The sequence below is a fragment of the Chiloscyllium punctatum genome, chromosome 27 (genome assembly GCF_047496795.1).
Source record: "Chiloscyllium punctatum isolate Juve2018m chromosome 27, sChiPun1.3, whole genome shotgun sequence".
NCBI classification, from domain to species: domain Eukaryota; kingdom Metazoa; phylum Chordata; class Chondrichthyes; order Orectolobiformes; family Hemiscylliidae; genus Chiloscyllium; species Chiloscyllium punctatum.
The window spans coordinates 29,748,685-29,761,175 of record NC_092765.1 but is presented as its reverse complement, the minus strand read 5'-3'; the positions used below and the strand labels follow the sequence as shown (position 1 = coordinate 29,761,175).

Genomic DNA, 12,491 nt, shown 5'->3' with positions numbered 1-12,491 from the left:
GATGATAATGCTTCACGTATGCTGGCATTTAAAAATCTGTCCTAATTTGTTACACGTTTACACAGGTATAATTAGGGGATTAAATTAAGCCTGAAATTATTTTTTAAAAAGAGTTTTCAGGTTACACTGTCTGCCCCTCTAGTGATCAGTTCAGATAAATAATGTTAAGGAAGGGCAAGAATCAAATGAAACAAATTTAAATTGAGGGTGAAATATGTTAGCCCAGATTTAAGTGTTTGCTTACACTATTATTCTTTCTTTAAAAAAAACCCTTTGAAAAAATTAGTTGCATTTAATTCGCCAAGGCGCATTTTTAATAGCAAACCAAATCATAATTATTGCTGAACTACCTTTCTACCTGACAAACTAAGTTTATATTTGTGAAATATCAAATTTCTCCATCCATGATTAAACATTTGTAGATCTTTTAAAATAAAAACATTCTCCATAGCAACACTTCAGCCAATCTGAGCCAACTTGCCAACCAGTCAACATTCTTTTTCCTGTAGTGTAAACTCTTGTATTTGTCTGCACTCATCAGAACAAAAAATTTTAAAACAAAAAGCTTCAACAGCATGGTCCTGTCTTTTGCAATATTTTACATTTTAAAAAGTACTATTTGAAGCTAATGGCATTTCTGTTTCCAGCTTAATCCCACGTGTGTCCCAATCTTTCTTCTGATTTGTCAAATTACTTTTTAAAAAAGGTTAAAACCTGCTTTTCACTTCCTGGTTGCCATCTGTCAGAACTTATCCATGTTATTGGCTGCTTAGCCTGCTTGATGCCATCACTGTTGCTGGATGCAAGAGGTTCCCGATAGCATGCACCAAAATTAAATCAAAGTTTAGAAAGTTGAAATCTAGCCTACAGAGATTACTGGATCTTTCAGGCAAGTTTCTCCAAGGTCAGCACTGAGTGCCCCCACTTTTCTGCTGACTGCAAAATCCAGGTACATAACTTAAAACAGAATTTTATTGAGTATGTCTCAACTGCTCCAGAGCTGTGTAACATCATCTATGAGCAGGTTGATTGATTTAAAAATTATAAAAAATAAAGCTGACCCACACACTATGGCATGCTTTTTTTTGGGAAAGAAAACTCCGAAGGCCTCCAGTGGCACAGTGCCTCTGAGTGAGGAGACTGGTGCTCAAGTTCCACTGGCTCCAGGAATGTATGTCATAACATCTCTGAACAGGATATTTAGAAATAATTCATAAAACAGACTCAAGGGCATCTTGTAGTGCAGTGCTAGTATCTTTACCTCTGTGTTATGAGGCCTGAGTTCATGTTCCACCTGCTTCAGAGGTATGTAATAACATCTCTGTGCAAGTTGATTACAAAACAAAGAACACACCCATAAATAAATAAATAAATAAACGGGTAGAAACCAACAGACAATAAAGCAGACCCAGGGATGAGCTGTCAGTCTCCGTCTGGAACTCGCCTATGGACCCCATGAGTAGTGGCTGTTTTTGGTGTTCAACAATAAGTGATATTCTGTTCTACTCAGACTTTTTCTAAGTTGTTACACTCCATTTGAAATTTTTTTTTGCTTTAAATCTAATCATACAGATCCCAACCCAGAAGCAAAGTGCTGGACCATTTTTTTTTAATGAAAGCTGATTTTGGTAACAATTAATTTGACTTGGATTGACAACATCACCTGGCATCTTCGACAATCTAATAAGTTGTGATGATAATTTAGTTTCCTTTTCTAAAATCTGCTATGATTTTAGTGCTATGATTTTGATGTCAGTGACTGGTTGATTTGGAATGGTGAAATGAGAAATTCACCACCAGCTTCTACTGAACACTTGAACTCTGAGCCATTTTTGTTTGAACACTGCTAAGGTTACCACAGGGCAGCACAAAATCTCACTTAGGATGAAGGTAAAACTATCTCCTGCAGATCTGCTCACAATAGGCATTCCTTTTCACTAACTATCATTCAGTTAGCAGAACATTTTGTGACTCAGTAATGCACCCTACCAACGTAGGATGGGTATCTTTTGAGCCAGAAATAACTTGCCTATGCAAAGACACCTTTTCTTTAAAAAAAAATTAGTAAATTAATTTATTTATTAAGCATTGTTTTAAAAATTCGAGATTTGTTTTGCTTTGAGAATTCATTTATAAACACCTTGCCCATCTCTTTATCACACTGCTCTTTTACATATTCAGAATACACATGGTCTTCTAAATGGAATGCATCGCTTATATTGAAATATCCTCACTTAGCTCCTGAAGTTTCTGTTAATCATCTACATATTGCAAACTCCAGTTTTCAGTGTTACTGCCACTTTTACTTAGTCAAACTTTCATACTCTTGCTTTTTAACGAGCAAATGTCAAAAGAATTTTGCAGTTTTGGTGATAAATATTTGTTACTTTGTATTTTGTCCAAATCCTCTTGATTCAATCAAGTTCTTTATTTCTTTGGTTCTTCTTCATTTGTGTTTGAATGTTCAGTCACCAGAAATACTGAACCAAAACAGTCAGTTTTGTAATTGAGCCAGAATCTGCACGTCAGCATCCACTTAAATTGATTGTGCCATTGCTACATTTAACATTTTTCTCATAATGTAATTTCACATAGAAAATTTGCCTCTGAGATTATTAGCAGCTCCAAGTTCCTAGTCTTCTGAGCTATATTCCTAGTCATTCTTTAGACACTGTTTGACTGCACGGATTACATCTCTGTACCATCAGAGCCTTCAATTAGAGTCATAGAGATGTACAGCATGGAAACAGACCCTTCGGCCCAACCTGTCCATGTCGATCAGCCATCCCAATCGAATCTAGTCCCACCTGCCAGCACCCGGCCCAAATCCCTCCAAACCCTTCCTATTCATATACCCATCCAAATGCCTTTTAAATATTGCAATTGTACCAGCCTCCACCACTTCCTCTGGCAGCTCACTCCATACCCATACCACCCTCTGTGTGAAAACGTTGCCCTTAGGTCTCTTATATCTTTCCCCTCTCACACTAAACCTATGCTTGTCTAGTTCTGGACTCCCCGACCCCAGGGAAAAGAATTTGCCTATTTACCCTATCCATGCCTCCATAATGAATCTTGACTTTGTGATCATCTAGATAGTTATGAAATGTCACTAATTTTGCCATTTAATTGTGATCAGTTTATTTGACAACAAAATACATACACAAAAACTATTTCACTTATTGTTTTCAGATTTTTGTGTATGTATGCAATCTTAAAAGCTGTAGATCATTGTTAGTTATAGATTCTGGTTTTTGTGCTTCTCTCGCTTGTTACTTTATGAAATATTTTTCATTGCTGTTAGTTTTTTTTACTCTTTACAATATTAGTTTAATTCAATGAGCTGATAAAGCTTGAGCTCAAAGAAATGAACACATACATTACTATTCTGAAGGAGCTCGTGATCTTTAAGTTCATTCTCTTTGAAGAAAACTCTGAGAAAGGACCATACAAAATCTATTAAAGCACTTCAACTGCTTGCAGAATTGTAACCTGGGGACAAACATCTTTTTCTAAACGGTTAATAAAATTTCTGATAATCAGGGTCACAACTTATCTCACTTGATACTGTTTTTAAGAAGTGTATATGTTTTCTGATTTATCCTTATTTCGTATTCTTGCCTCCAGCTGAGAAGGTGGTTCAATCCAGGTTATGGACATCTCTTGAATTCCCAGAATGTTGCTTTGTGATCAAATGAGAGAAGTGCATGTAGCATGGCAAAATTGAAATGTAAACTTGGCTTTCCACCTATTCATCAGGATACTGTTTCTACAAATGTTTCAACCATTATCACATCCAATGCCGTAATAAATTGGCATATCTAGCAATTGATTTTAATCATGAGCTAAAGACTGATTTGGTGGGATAAGAGAAGTAGCAACAAGATAACCGAACCTTTACAGATGTATATTATGTTATCTGTCTTAGTTCATAAATATTGTTAAAATCCATTGCTGTGAAAAACAAAGTTAATGAAAGTTTGCATGATCAGTAGTTTCCTTTTCATTTACATCCATTAATTTTATATTTGCTGTTCCGTTTTCTGATATGTCATGTCAGTTGCTGATTTCACAGATATCTTTTTGAATTGACTTGTTTGGCTCTTTCTCCTTCAAGTACTATATAAATTGCAGTATCAATGTACTTTTTTTCAGCAAGGGGACGAACCAACTTAGAACTGCGGGAGAAATTTATCTTACCAGAAGGAGCCTCTCAGGGTATGGCTGCCTTCAGATTGAAGGGACGTAAATCTAAACCTTCTTCCAGGGCTGCATCTCCAACTCGCTCGAGCTCCAGTGCCAGCCACAGTAACCATAGTTGTACCTCCATGCCATCGTCACCTGCAACTCCAGCCAGTGGAAACAGAGTAAGCATTTTAGTTTTATACTGCTATAGTGTTTTAATATTAATTTTTCAGTTGTAGTTGGACCAGTTTGAAAGCTGGCAACCGTCCGAATCGCAACAAGATAAAATTTTAATATCTGTATTATTTACATGCTGGCTGCATTTTTAAGTAAGAACATGGTGCCAGTAAAATACTATCATTACAGCTGTAGACAGTGTCATGAGAGCGTTAAAGATAGTTAGCAGTTGTGCTAATATTTGTACAATGGGTATAATTTGAGATCCACAAAAGAGGAAATATTTGCAGAAACCTTGAAACTGAAAGCTCTTTTAGTGTTCTTTGTGGAATATGCATAATAAGTAGAATAAAAAGATCTAATTGGTCTCACATGCTAACGCCATTTGTACAGTAACCAGGGTATCTCTAAGACCTTAGAACACAGGCAAAAATAACAAAATGTCAAGCTTACCTGTTTAACTTAATTTTAAAGCATCATGGAGAAGAGCAAGTAATGCAAAAGACATTCAAGTCATTAATGAAAATGGCGTGTAACATTTTTGTTAATATATTCACTGCTCTTTTTCCACTGCCATTTCATGATAAATTCATTTGACTTTTTAAAGCTATGAAGAATTGACGAATCACTAGACAGTAGAGCAGTGTAGCATGATGGCTCAGTGGTTAGCACTGCTGCCTTACAGCACCAGGAACCCAGCTTCAATTCCAGCCTCTGGTGACTGTGCAAACTCCACACAGACATTCTCCCTGTGTTTGCATGGGTTTCCTCTGGGTGCTCCAATTTCCTCCCACAATCCAAAGATGTGCAGGTCAGGTGAATTGGCCGTGCTAAATTGCCCATAATGTTAGGTGCATTAGTCAGGGAGAAGTGGGTCTGGGTGGGTACTCCTCGGAGCGTCATTGTAGACCTGTTAGGCCAAAGGGCCTGTTTCCACACTGTAGGGAATCTAACCTAATCTAAAATGGCCTCAAAACAATTATGGAACTGGAAACTAATTGTGATGATGTCATTACTGAGACATCTATTGTTGCATAATTGAAACCATTTCAAGAAACTGGGATGATCGCGCAGCATCGGGACAACAAAATCCTACCATTGTCATTCTGTAAAACAATTTAGTGTTGTTCATTACTAATATTTCATAAACACAAGAGCAGTTCATGCGTCTACCATGTCAATATTCAATCCCATGCCATTTCATTTTGTTGCATTCATTTTTAAATGATGATGTCACCTTTACACTGAACAAGAATGTATGTTTGAAATAATGAAAGCTCAGCAGATGCAGGGCAAATCCAAGTCTGAACTGCAGCTGTTTGAATTCATATTTTAATTCCCCTGTCCATTTTCTTCCACTGCAGTTTTCTATTTTTTTTTGAGTCACAACATTAGTGAAATTTCTTCTGATAAGAAAAAAGTGAAGTATCGTATTTATCTAACAAGTAACTAAATTTACCCATAATGACTTGTACAAAAACATGTTCCTAATGCAAATACTCAAAAATGATTGTTGATTTATGTTTTGTTTGAAGTGATCAGAGTTTTGATAAATGAGTGTCTTTTTGAATACATGAAGATCCTTTGATATTGTTTAATACTGAGAATAACAAAAAGCATCTTGTTCAGTATTTTACAAGGGTGTACATTTATCCTTGAAATTTGTCAATTTGTTCTCAGTTTCACATGTTTCAGTTATTACAGTTTTCATTTACCTTTGTTTATTATTTACAATTTTTACCATTTCATTGTTTGAAGTTAACTTTCTGTTAACATTTGCCCTATCCCTTCCTGTTCTCTTACCTATCCTTTTAAACCCTTTTTCTTTCACCATCCATTGTCCATTTTGTTTTTAATCTGCTCTCCCTCCTTCCTGCCCTCCTCTCCATCTCACAGACCTTCACCCGTTGTTATGACAAACCTTGGTTGACAAACAGTAAAGCTTCTACTCCCACTAAGTGCCTAGACTCCCATGTGTTCCAGATCCCGAGCATTGAGGTACAGTATAAACCATCAAGAGCTAATAGCCAGAGGCAATTGACGTTTTACAGAGCAGTGGTCAGTGAGTGGTGCTTGTTCCCCAGTTAACCAAAGTACAGTTTGGTGTACTTTCAAGAAGTGGGTGATGTGTTTACTAAATTTTACTGTTATTTGAAAATGGTATTTAGTAATTGTCAATGTATAATATTTTCAAATAGATTTTTTTTAAATTCAGGTGCTAGGTATTACAATTCAAAAACAATACAAAATAGACCTAGGAATAATAGTTTATGCATAAACTATCTAAACCCAACACCTTTGGGGGAAAAAGACTTCCACAGTTTTGTGTGCTTTTTCACTAAATCTCTCAAACAAATTTGTTAAGATGATTTTTTTTCATTAGTTTTAGTCTTTCTATTATTCAGCCTTATGATATTGAGAGTGGTTACCAATCAGAAGTGTTACTTCCAGATGTGGTTTAAGAAAAAGAAACAAATGAAAGAAAATTGTGCTTCTTACCTTCTCCATCACAGTCCCTCCTCTCCCCCGCTGTGCAATCAATTTTCATTTTACTTAAAAAGACAAAAATAATGAAAATGTGGTATTAATAATGGCTGCTAGATATTTATCAACAGCACTAATAAAATTTTAATATTTTCATATATGATCCTGAATTTCTTTTACTACTTGGCCATAAATATTCTCAACTACCTGAGTAGATTTTCTATTCCAAAATGAAGTCAACTGCATCCATCCAAATTAAAATCTTTTGTCTATTTACTTTGGAAAATTGGTGCTAATTATATTAATGATACTGGGGATGTATCAGATAGTGCTCTAAAGCTAAGAATAGTTTATAGTCTGCAGTATTTTTGATAGAGATTTATGGAGAAGAAGAAAGTGTCCTATCTTACCTTATTAAAACACATTTCCTGGTAACTGATCAAGGAGCATGGTATTGTCAATGATCAAATGGAGATCCCTGCTTGAACGGCTTGATGCTTACAGCTGAAAAAAGTAGCAAGAGATAAGATAGGGTCATGGGTTTAAAAAAAAGGCTCCTCTGGAGAAAATTTGAGAGTATTAAGAGAATTGGAGATGACCACCATGACAGGCAGAGTTACTGGAAGTTAAGCACTGAATGCATTCTCTGAAGTCTGACTATTTTTAAACCTACCACCACCTTCTATTAGGGAGCAGGTTCACTGACATTTTACCATTGCTCTGTCACAAACTATGCTTTTAACATGTTTGTTCCACAAGCTATATGCTGCATATGCTTTAACATGTGGAAATTGGAAGGCTTTAACTCAGCATAGTTCCATATAATAGTGTTTTCCTGAATTGGTATTTCTGAAATATTTTCACTAATTCTCACTGCAGAGCAATCAGACTGAATGATACTTTTCAGATTGAGGTACAGGAGTAATTTTGTGATATTTTCAACATCTGCTTAGGATTCTTCATCACAGTCATTTTATTTGTATGGTCTCGTAATTTCTATCAATATGTATATGTTTCGATCAAACTGGTAATTGATGAGTCCGATTGATGGAATGTTGCTGCCTGCAATTTTGTTTCTGTATTTCTGGGCTTCTTTTTAATCTGAAAAATTTCATGTGATTGCTCTTCAGGATAAATGTGTGCGCCAGAATTTACACCACAATCTAGAACCACCAGTTGTGTATGTTTCCGTTTGTTAAACATGTAGTACTTGAAAATCTTTAACTGTCAAATTCTTATGTACTTGACATTCTTGGACTTGACCTATGTCACTATATATTAATACAGCAGCTTTAATACATAGTCAGAATGGCTGTTAAACACTTTAGGACAATGTAGTGAATGTCATTATTTACACGTTAAAGTCCCACAGTAGATAGCAAATTTGTCTGTTTTGGAGTTGTGGAATAAGTACTGGAAATATCTGCTTGTCTTCCATGGAATCTTTTGAGTAGAGAGAACCTAAAATGAGCACTTCACCTGAAAGGCAATGCAGAGTTCCCTCAATACTGCACTGATGTATCATCTTTCTTTGACCTCGTCCTTTCATTGGTTTTAATCCCATTACCTTCAATTTTAGAAACAAAGATCACACTCATTCGTTGTCATGTTTATAAAAAATATCTGTGGACTCCTCAGATGGGACCGTCAATGTAAGACAAACCCAACAGTGAGCACAACAACCTTTTGTTGTTTGGAACTGACTTTGCATTATAATTGCCACTAATGTGACAGTTTTTAGCATAAGTTTTGATTAATATTCTCTGCACTTTCTGATCTTTCTGCTTGGTGAGTGGATCAAGTTTTAAATTAAATCTTTGTGTAAATTTTCATCATTTAGTTTTATTATTTTGGACTAGAGCTTTGAAATATGTCAGGAAGGTTTCATTTGTCTGTATATGTATGCGGTGTGGTACTTCAGCTGAATAGACCAACAGCACCCCAAGTTAGGGTGATTGTTGTAGCAGTGATTTCCTGAATCCCCACCTGAAAGTTTGCCCCATCTTTGAATAAATTTTATTATTCAGTATCTGAAGCCATTTGTAAATCATTAGAAAGTAATGTAATGTTCAATTATGTATGATGTGGATCTATTTGCATTTATTTTTTACTGCTGTTTAGTCAGCTTTCTCTTGGCATTTAAAAAGAAAATTTGTAATTTAAATCAGGTAACACCTACACAGGGGAGTAAACTCAGACGACCAAGCTATCACTCCAGTAAAGCATCGCTCACTGGAGACAATGGCAACACATCTGCCACTAAATCCAGCAAAACTGGTGAGTTCTAAAGTATGTGATGAAACTAATCATTGGCTTAGTTACAGAATTAAAAGGGTGTTCCTCTCTGGTGAGTGGAAGGGAATTGCCCCTAACTCATTTGGTGTTTGTCATAGTGGATTTCGAAAATTCAGAGATTTAAGGTGCGAGATTATTTTTGTTGACACTCTAGTGATGAACCATTCATTCACAATGTCAATGTTCTTTTTCACTTAAAGCATTTGAAATTGATCTTGCATGTACATGTAAATATTTTGTATATTACTGTTTCATATGACTGTGTGCTAATGTAACAAAATATACTCTGCAGAACTAGCCAGCAAATGACCTCATTCATGTATTCAGATATATAGTTCTACAGACAGCAGAATTTGGAAGATGAGAATAACAAAATAGTTGTGTAGCATGTTTTCTGTTCCTATGTTTTTTTTACTTCACTTGCCTGTCCCCTTTTATCTTCTATTGCCTTAATCACAGTTAGACTTGCCAATTGTGTTGTTAATAATTTCTAAAAACTCTTACATCTCTTTGGTTCCCTTTTTCCATTATCCCTATCTTGCCTCATGCCTGCAGAACTCATCTTGTTCATAAAACCACAACTAAACCTTGATTCCATTTCACTTCCTCCAAGAGCCTATTCTAGTCAGGCTCCTAGATCCAACAATACAAGTGGATGTGTCTGGCAATCTGCCCATTCTCATGTCCTCGTTTCTACTTTGCTGTTTTGCCCAGTAAAACATGTCATTCTTGGGTCTAGCTCCTACTTCTAAGCCAAAAAGAAGGAATTGACCATTTCTGGTACACAATTAAATTTGTCATCAGTTGCCTGATCTGGCTGAACAACAGCAAAAGTCATTCAGGTTTATTGTCATCTGTCAACATTGGGATCATCTTGTAGAGCAGAGTACCCCGTTTTTCCATCCACTGTCGACTTGAACAAAAGTGAGCAGCTCAGAATTTCTTAGACGCTAAGTTTGAGATCTTCTTCTATTTAGTTGTCAATGCTGCTCCATCTTGTGCACAAAGCCAAAACCCTCTCAGAGCTGCATTTAGTCTGTTTTTCAGTTTCACTTCCATCTTGCCTCACACCCAAAGAGCTCACCTTGATCATAAAACCACCACAAAATCTCATTTTTGCTGAAATACTGAGCACCTAAATTCCCTTTCTGACCTCCATGCTAGCTTATCTCAAGTAGTACCGTCTTCTCTTTCTTAAGTGTCATCAACTTTTCCTTTCCTCCAAGACTGATTCTAATTCCCTATTATACCTGGGAGATACTATATCCCCTCCATCTTCCCTTTGCTCTCAAATCCTTGAACATGGTTTCTTCTCCGATTCACATTGATCTCTCAACAGGCTTTCACCCTGCAAGATCTGAGTCACCTCCAGTCAATGTTGTGATTAACATCCTCAATAACTGCAACCTAGCACAATTTTACCCCTCTCTTCTTTCTGTTGCTGTGTTCTTTGTCATCATCCTTCAGTGCTTTGGCCTAACTTGTTTACCCATTCTGCCAGAAAGTGGTCCAAATAGGAATTATTTGAAATAGAGTCATAGAGATGTACAGCACAGAAACAGACCTTTTCAGTCAAATTCGTCCATGCCAACCAGATATCCTAACCAAATCTATCTCCATTTCCAGCACTTGGCCCATATCCCTCTAAACCCTTCCTATTCATATACCTATCCAGATGCCTTTTAAATGTGGTACCCCTAGTGGAAATAGGTTTATTGGGATTGCTAGAGATATTCCTGTGAAAATTGTTTTAGAATTCTTATATCCTTCTGAGACAATATTTGGAAGGGGAAAACTGAAAACAATTTATAATTCTTAAGACAAAGAAAAAGTGTTGCAGAAGATACCACTTTTGAGTGCAGGGCAAGGCCAGCATTTATAGCAACTTATAATAACATTGTGTTTATTTGACCTTGTCATCCACAGATTCTAAAAGGACCCCAAGTAGGCCAACGAGTCGAGCTGGGAGTCGTGCTGGCAGCAGAGCAAACAGTCGGCGTGGCAGTGATGCTTCAGATTTTGATCTTTTGGAAACACAGTCAATGTGTTCAGATATTTCTGAATCCAGCACAGCAGGATCCCAAGCAAGCTCAAGAAAAAGTTCTGCAAAACCTTCGAAAATCCCAACACCTTCAAAGAAAACCACCCCAAAAAACACAAGCACCAGAAGATAATGTAAATAATATGGTGGATTAGTCACTTTTCTCTCTCTCACTCTCACTCTCACTCTCACTCTCTCTCTCTCTCTCTCTCTCTCTCTCTCTCACTCACACACACACACACACACACACACACACACACACACACACACACAGACACTCCCTCTCTCTCTCTCTCTCTTTTTGAAGCCACCAGATGTATGATATTCTACAAAAAAAGTACTGTTGTCACCATTATAAAAGATTAATTGTGGTCTGATGCTGCCTTATCATTGTACCTTATCTGTTTTTTTTTGTTTTTGTAAGTTAAAAGTTTTTTCATGTGAATATTTATGTAGATAAAACATCCATATTTTGTTCCCATGACCTCTGTGTCTGAGGGAAGTGAGAATGCTTTTAAAAAGAAAGGAAATTTAAATGTGTTCATGTTCTATTGAAGATTTGAACTACTGCTTTTTTAAAAAAAACAAACTTGCATTTACAAAACAACCCTTCAAAAGAAAACTTGCTGTGTAAGCAAGACAAATGCTGCAGTGTTTGTTAGAAATCACGGATACCTCACGGAGTATTTAAAGTGGGAAAAAAAAATGGAGCGATGTACAGTTTTACTTATTTTTAAGATTGTTCATTTTTTGCCTGCTGAAAGTTACGCAAATAATTATGACAAAAAGTGCACATGCAAGTTGTAAAAGACAATTGTTATCTTGTAAGCAGTATAAAGGACACTTTAATAGCAGCTGATGATTATTTTGTTGGGCCACACCAGCAGTTGCTAGCGAGGCCTTTCTCTCACTTTTTTATGCTGCTTTTGTTCATTTGAACTGACCACTGGGGCTACATGAGCAGCTGTATTTATATTCTATTGATATCTAGTCTGACCATGTCGCTGTGTGAATCTTAACAGAAATTGTACCAATGAGTCAAACATTCATTTTTTGTATTCAAAAGCAAATGTTCTTTCAATAACTTAAAAAAAAAGTACTGCTTCTCTTGTCTCTCTGGTAATTATTCAAGTGAATTAAGATATTTCCTGCTCCGTACATACACTTTCTACTAAGTTTGGCACTTTACACCTTTTTTGTGACCAATCTCAGTTCCAATAAGGGCAGACCATTTGGCCTAATTACTGTTTGTAACTCTAAATGATGATATAACTGATCCTCGGGCGGCACGGTGGCACAGTGGTTAGCA

At 36.4% G+C, this 12,491-nt stretch overlaps 1 protein-coding gene across 22 annotated transcripts in view; it reads left to right on the top strand.

Moving 5' to 3' along the window:
- The window catches only part of macf1a (microtubule actin crosslinking factor 1a), a 599,180-nt gene extending 586,895 nt beyond the window's left edge, over positions 1–12,285 (top strand). For 15 of the 22 annotated variants that reach the window (XM_072548439.1, XM_072548442.1, XM_072548443.1 and 12 more), the window contains 4 exons: positions 4,156–4,367; positions 6,259–6,360; positions 9,015–9,123; positions 11,068–12,285. In XM_072548439.1, the coding sequence (XP_072404540.1) occupies positions 4,156–4,367; positions 6,259–6,360; positions 9,015–9,123; positions 11,068–11,315 (671 nt within the window). In that variant the 3' untranslated portion in view covers positions 11,316–12,285. The remainder of the gene's footprint in view (positions 1–4,155; positions 4,368–6,258; positions 6,361–9,014; positions 9,124–11,067) is intronic. The other 7 variants (XM_072548450.1, XM_072548451.1, XM_072548454.1 and 4 more) reach the window with 1 other exon arrangement.
- Positions 12,286–12,491: the final 206 nt, after the last annotated feature.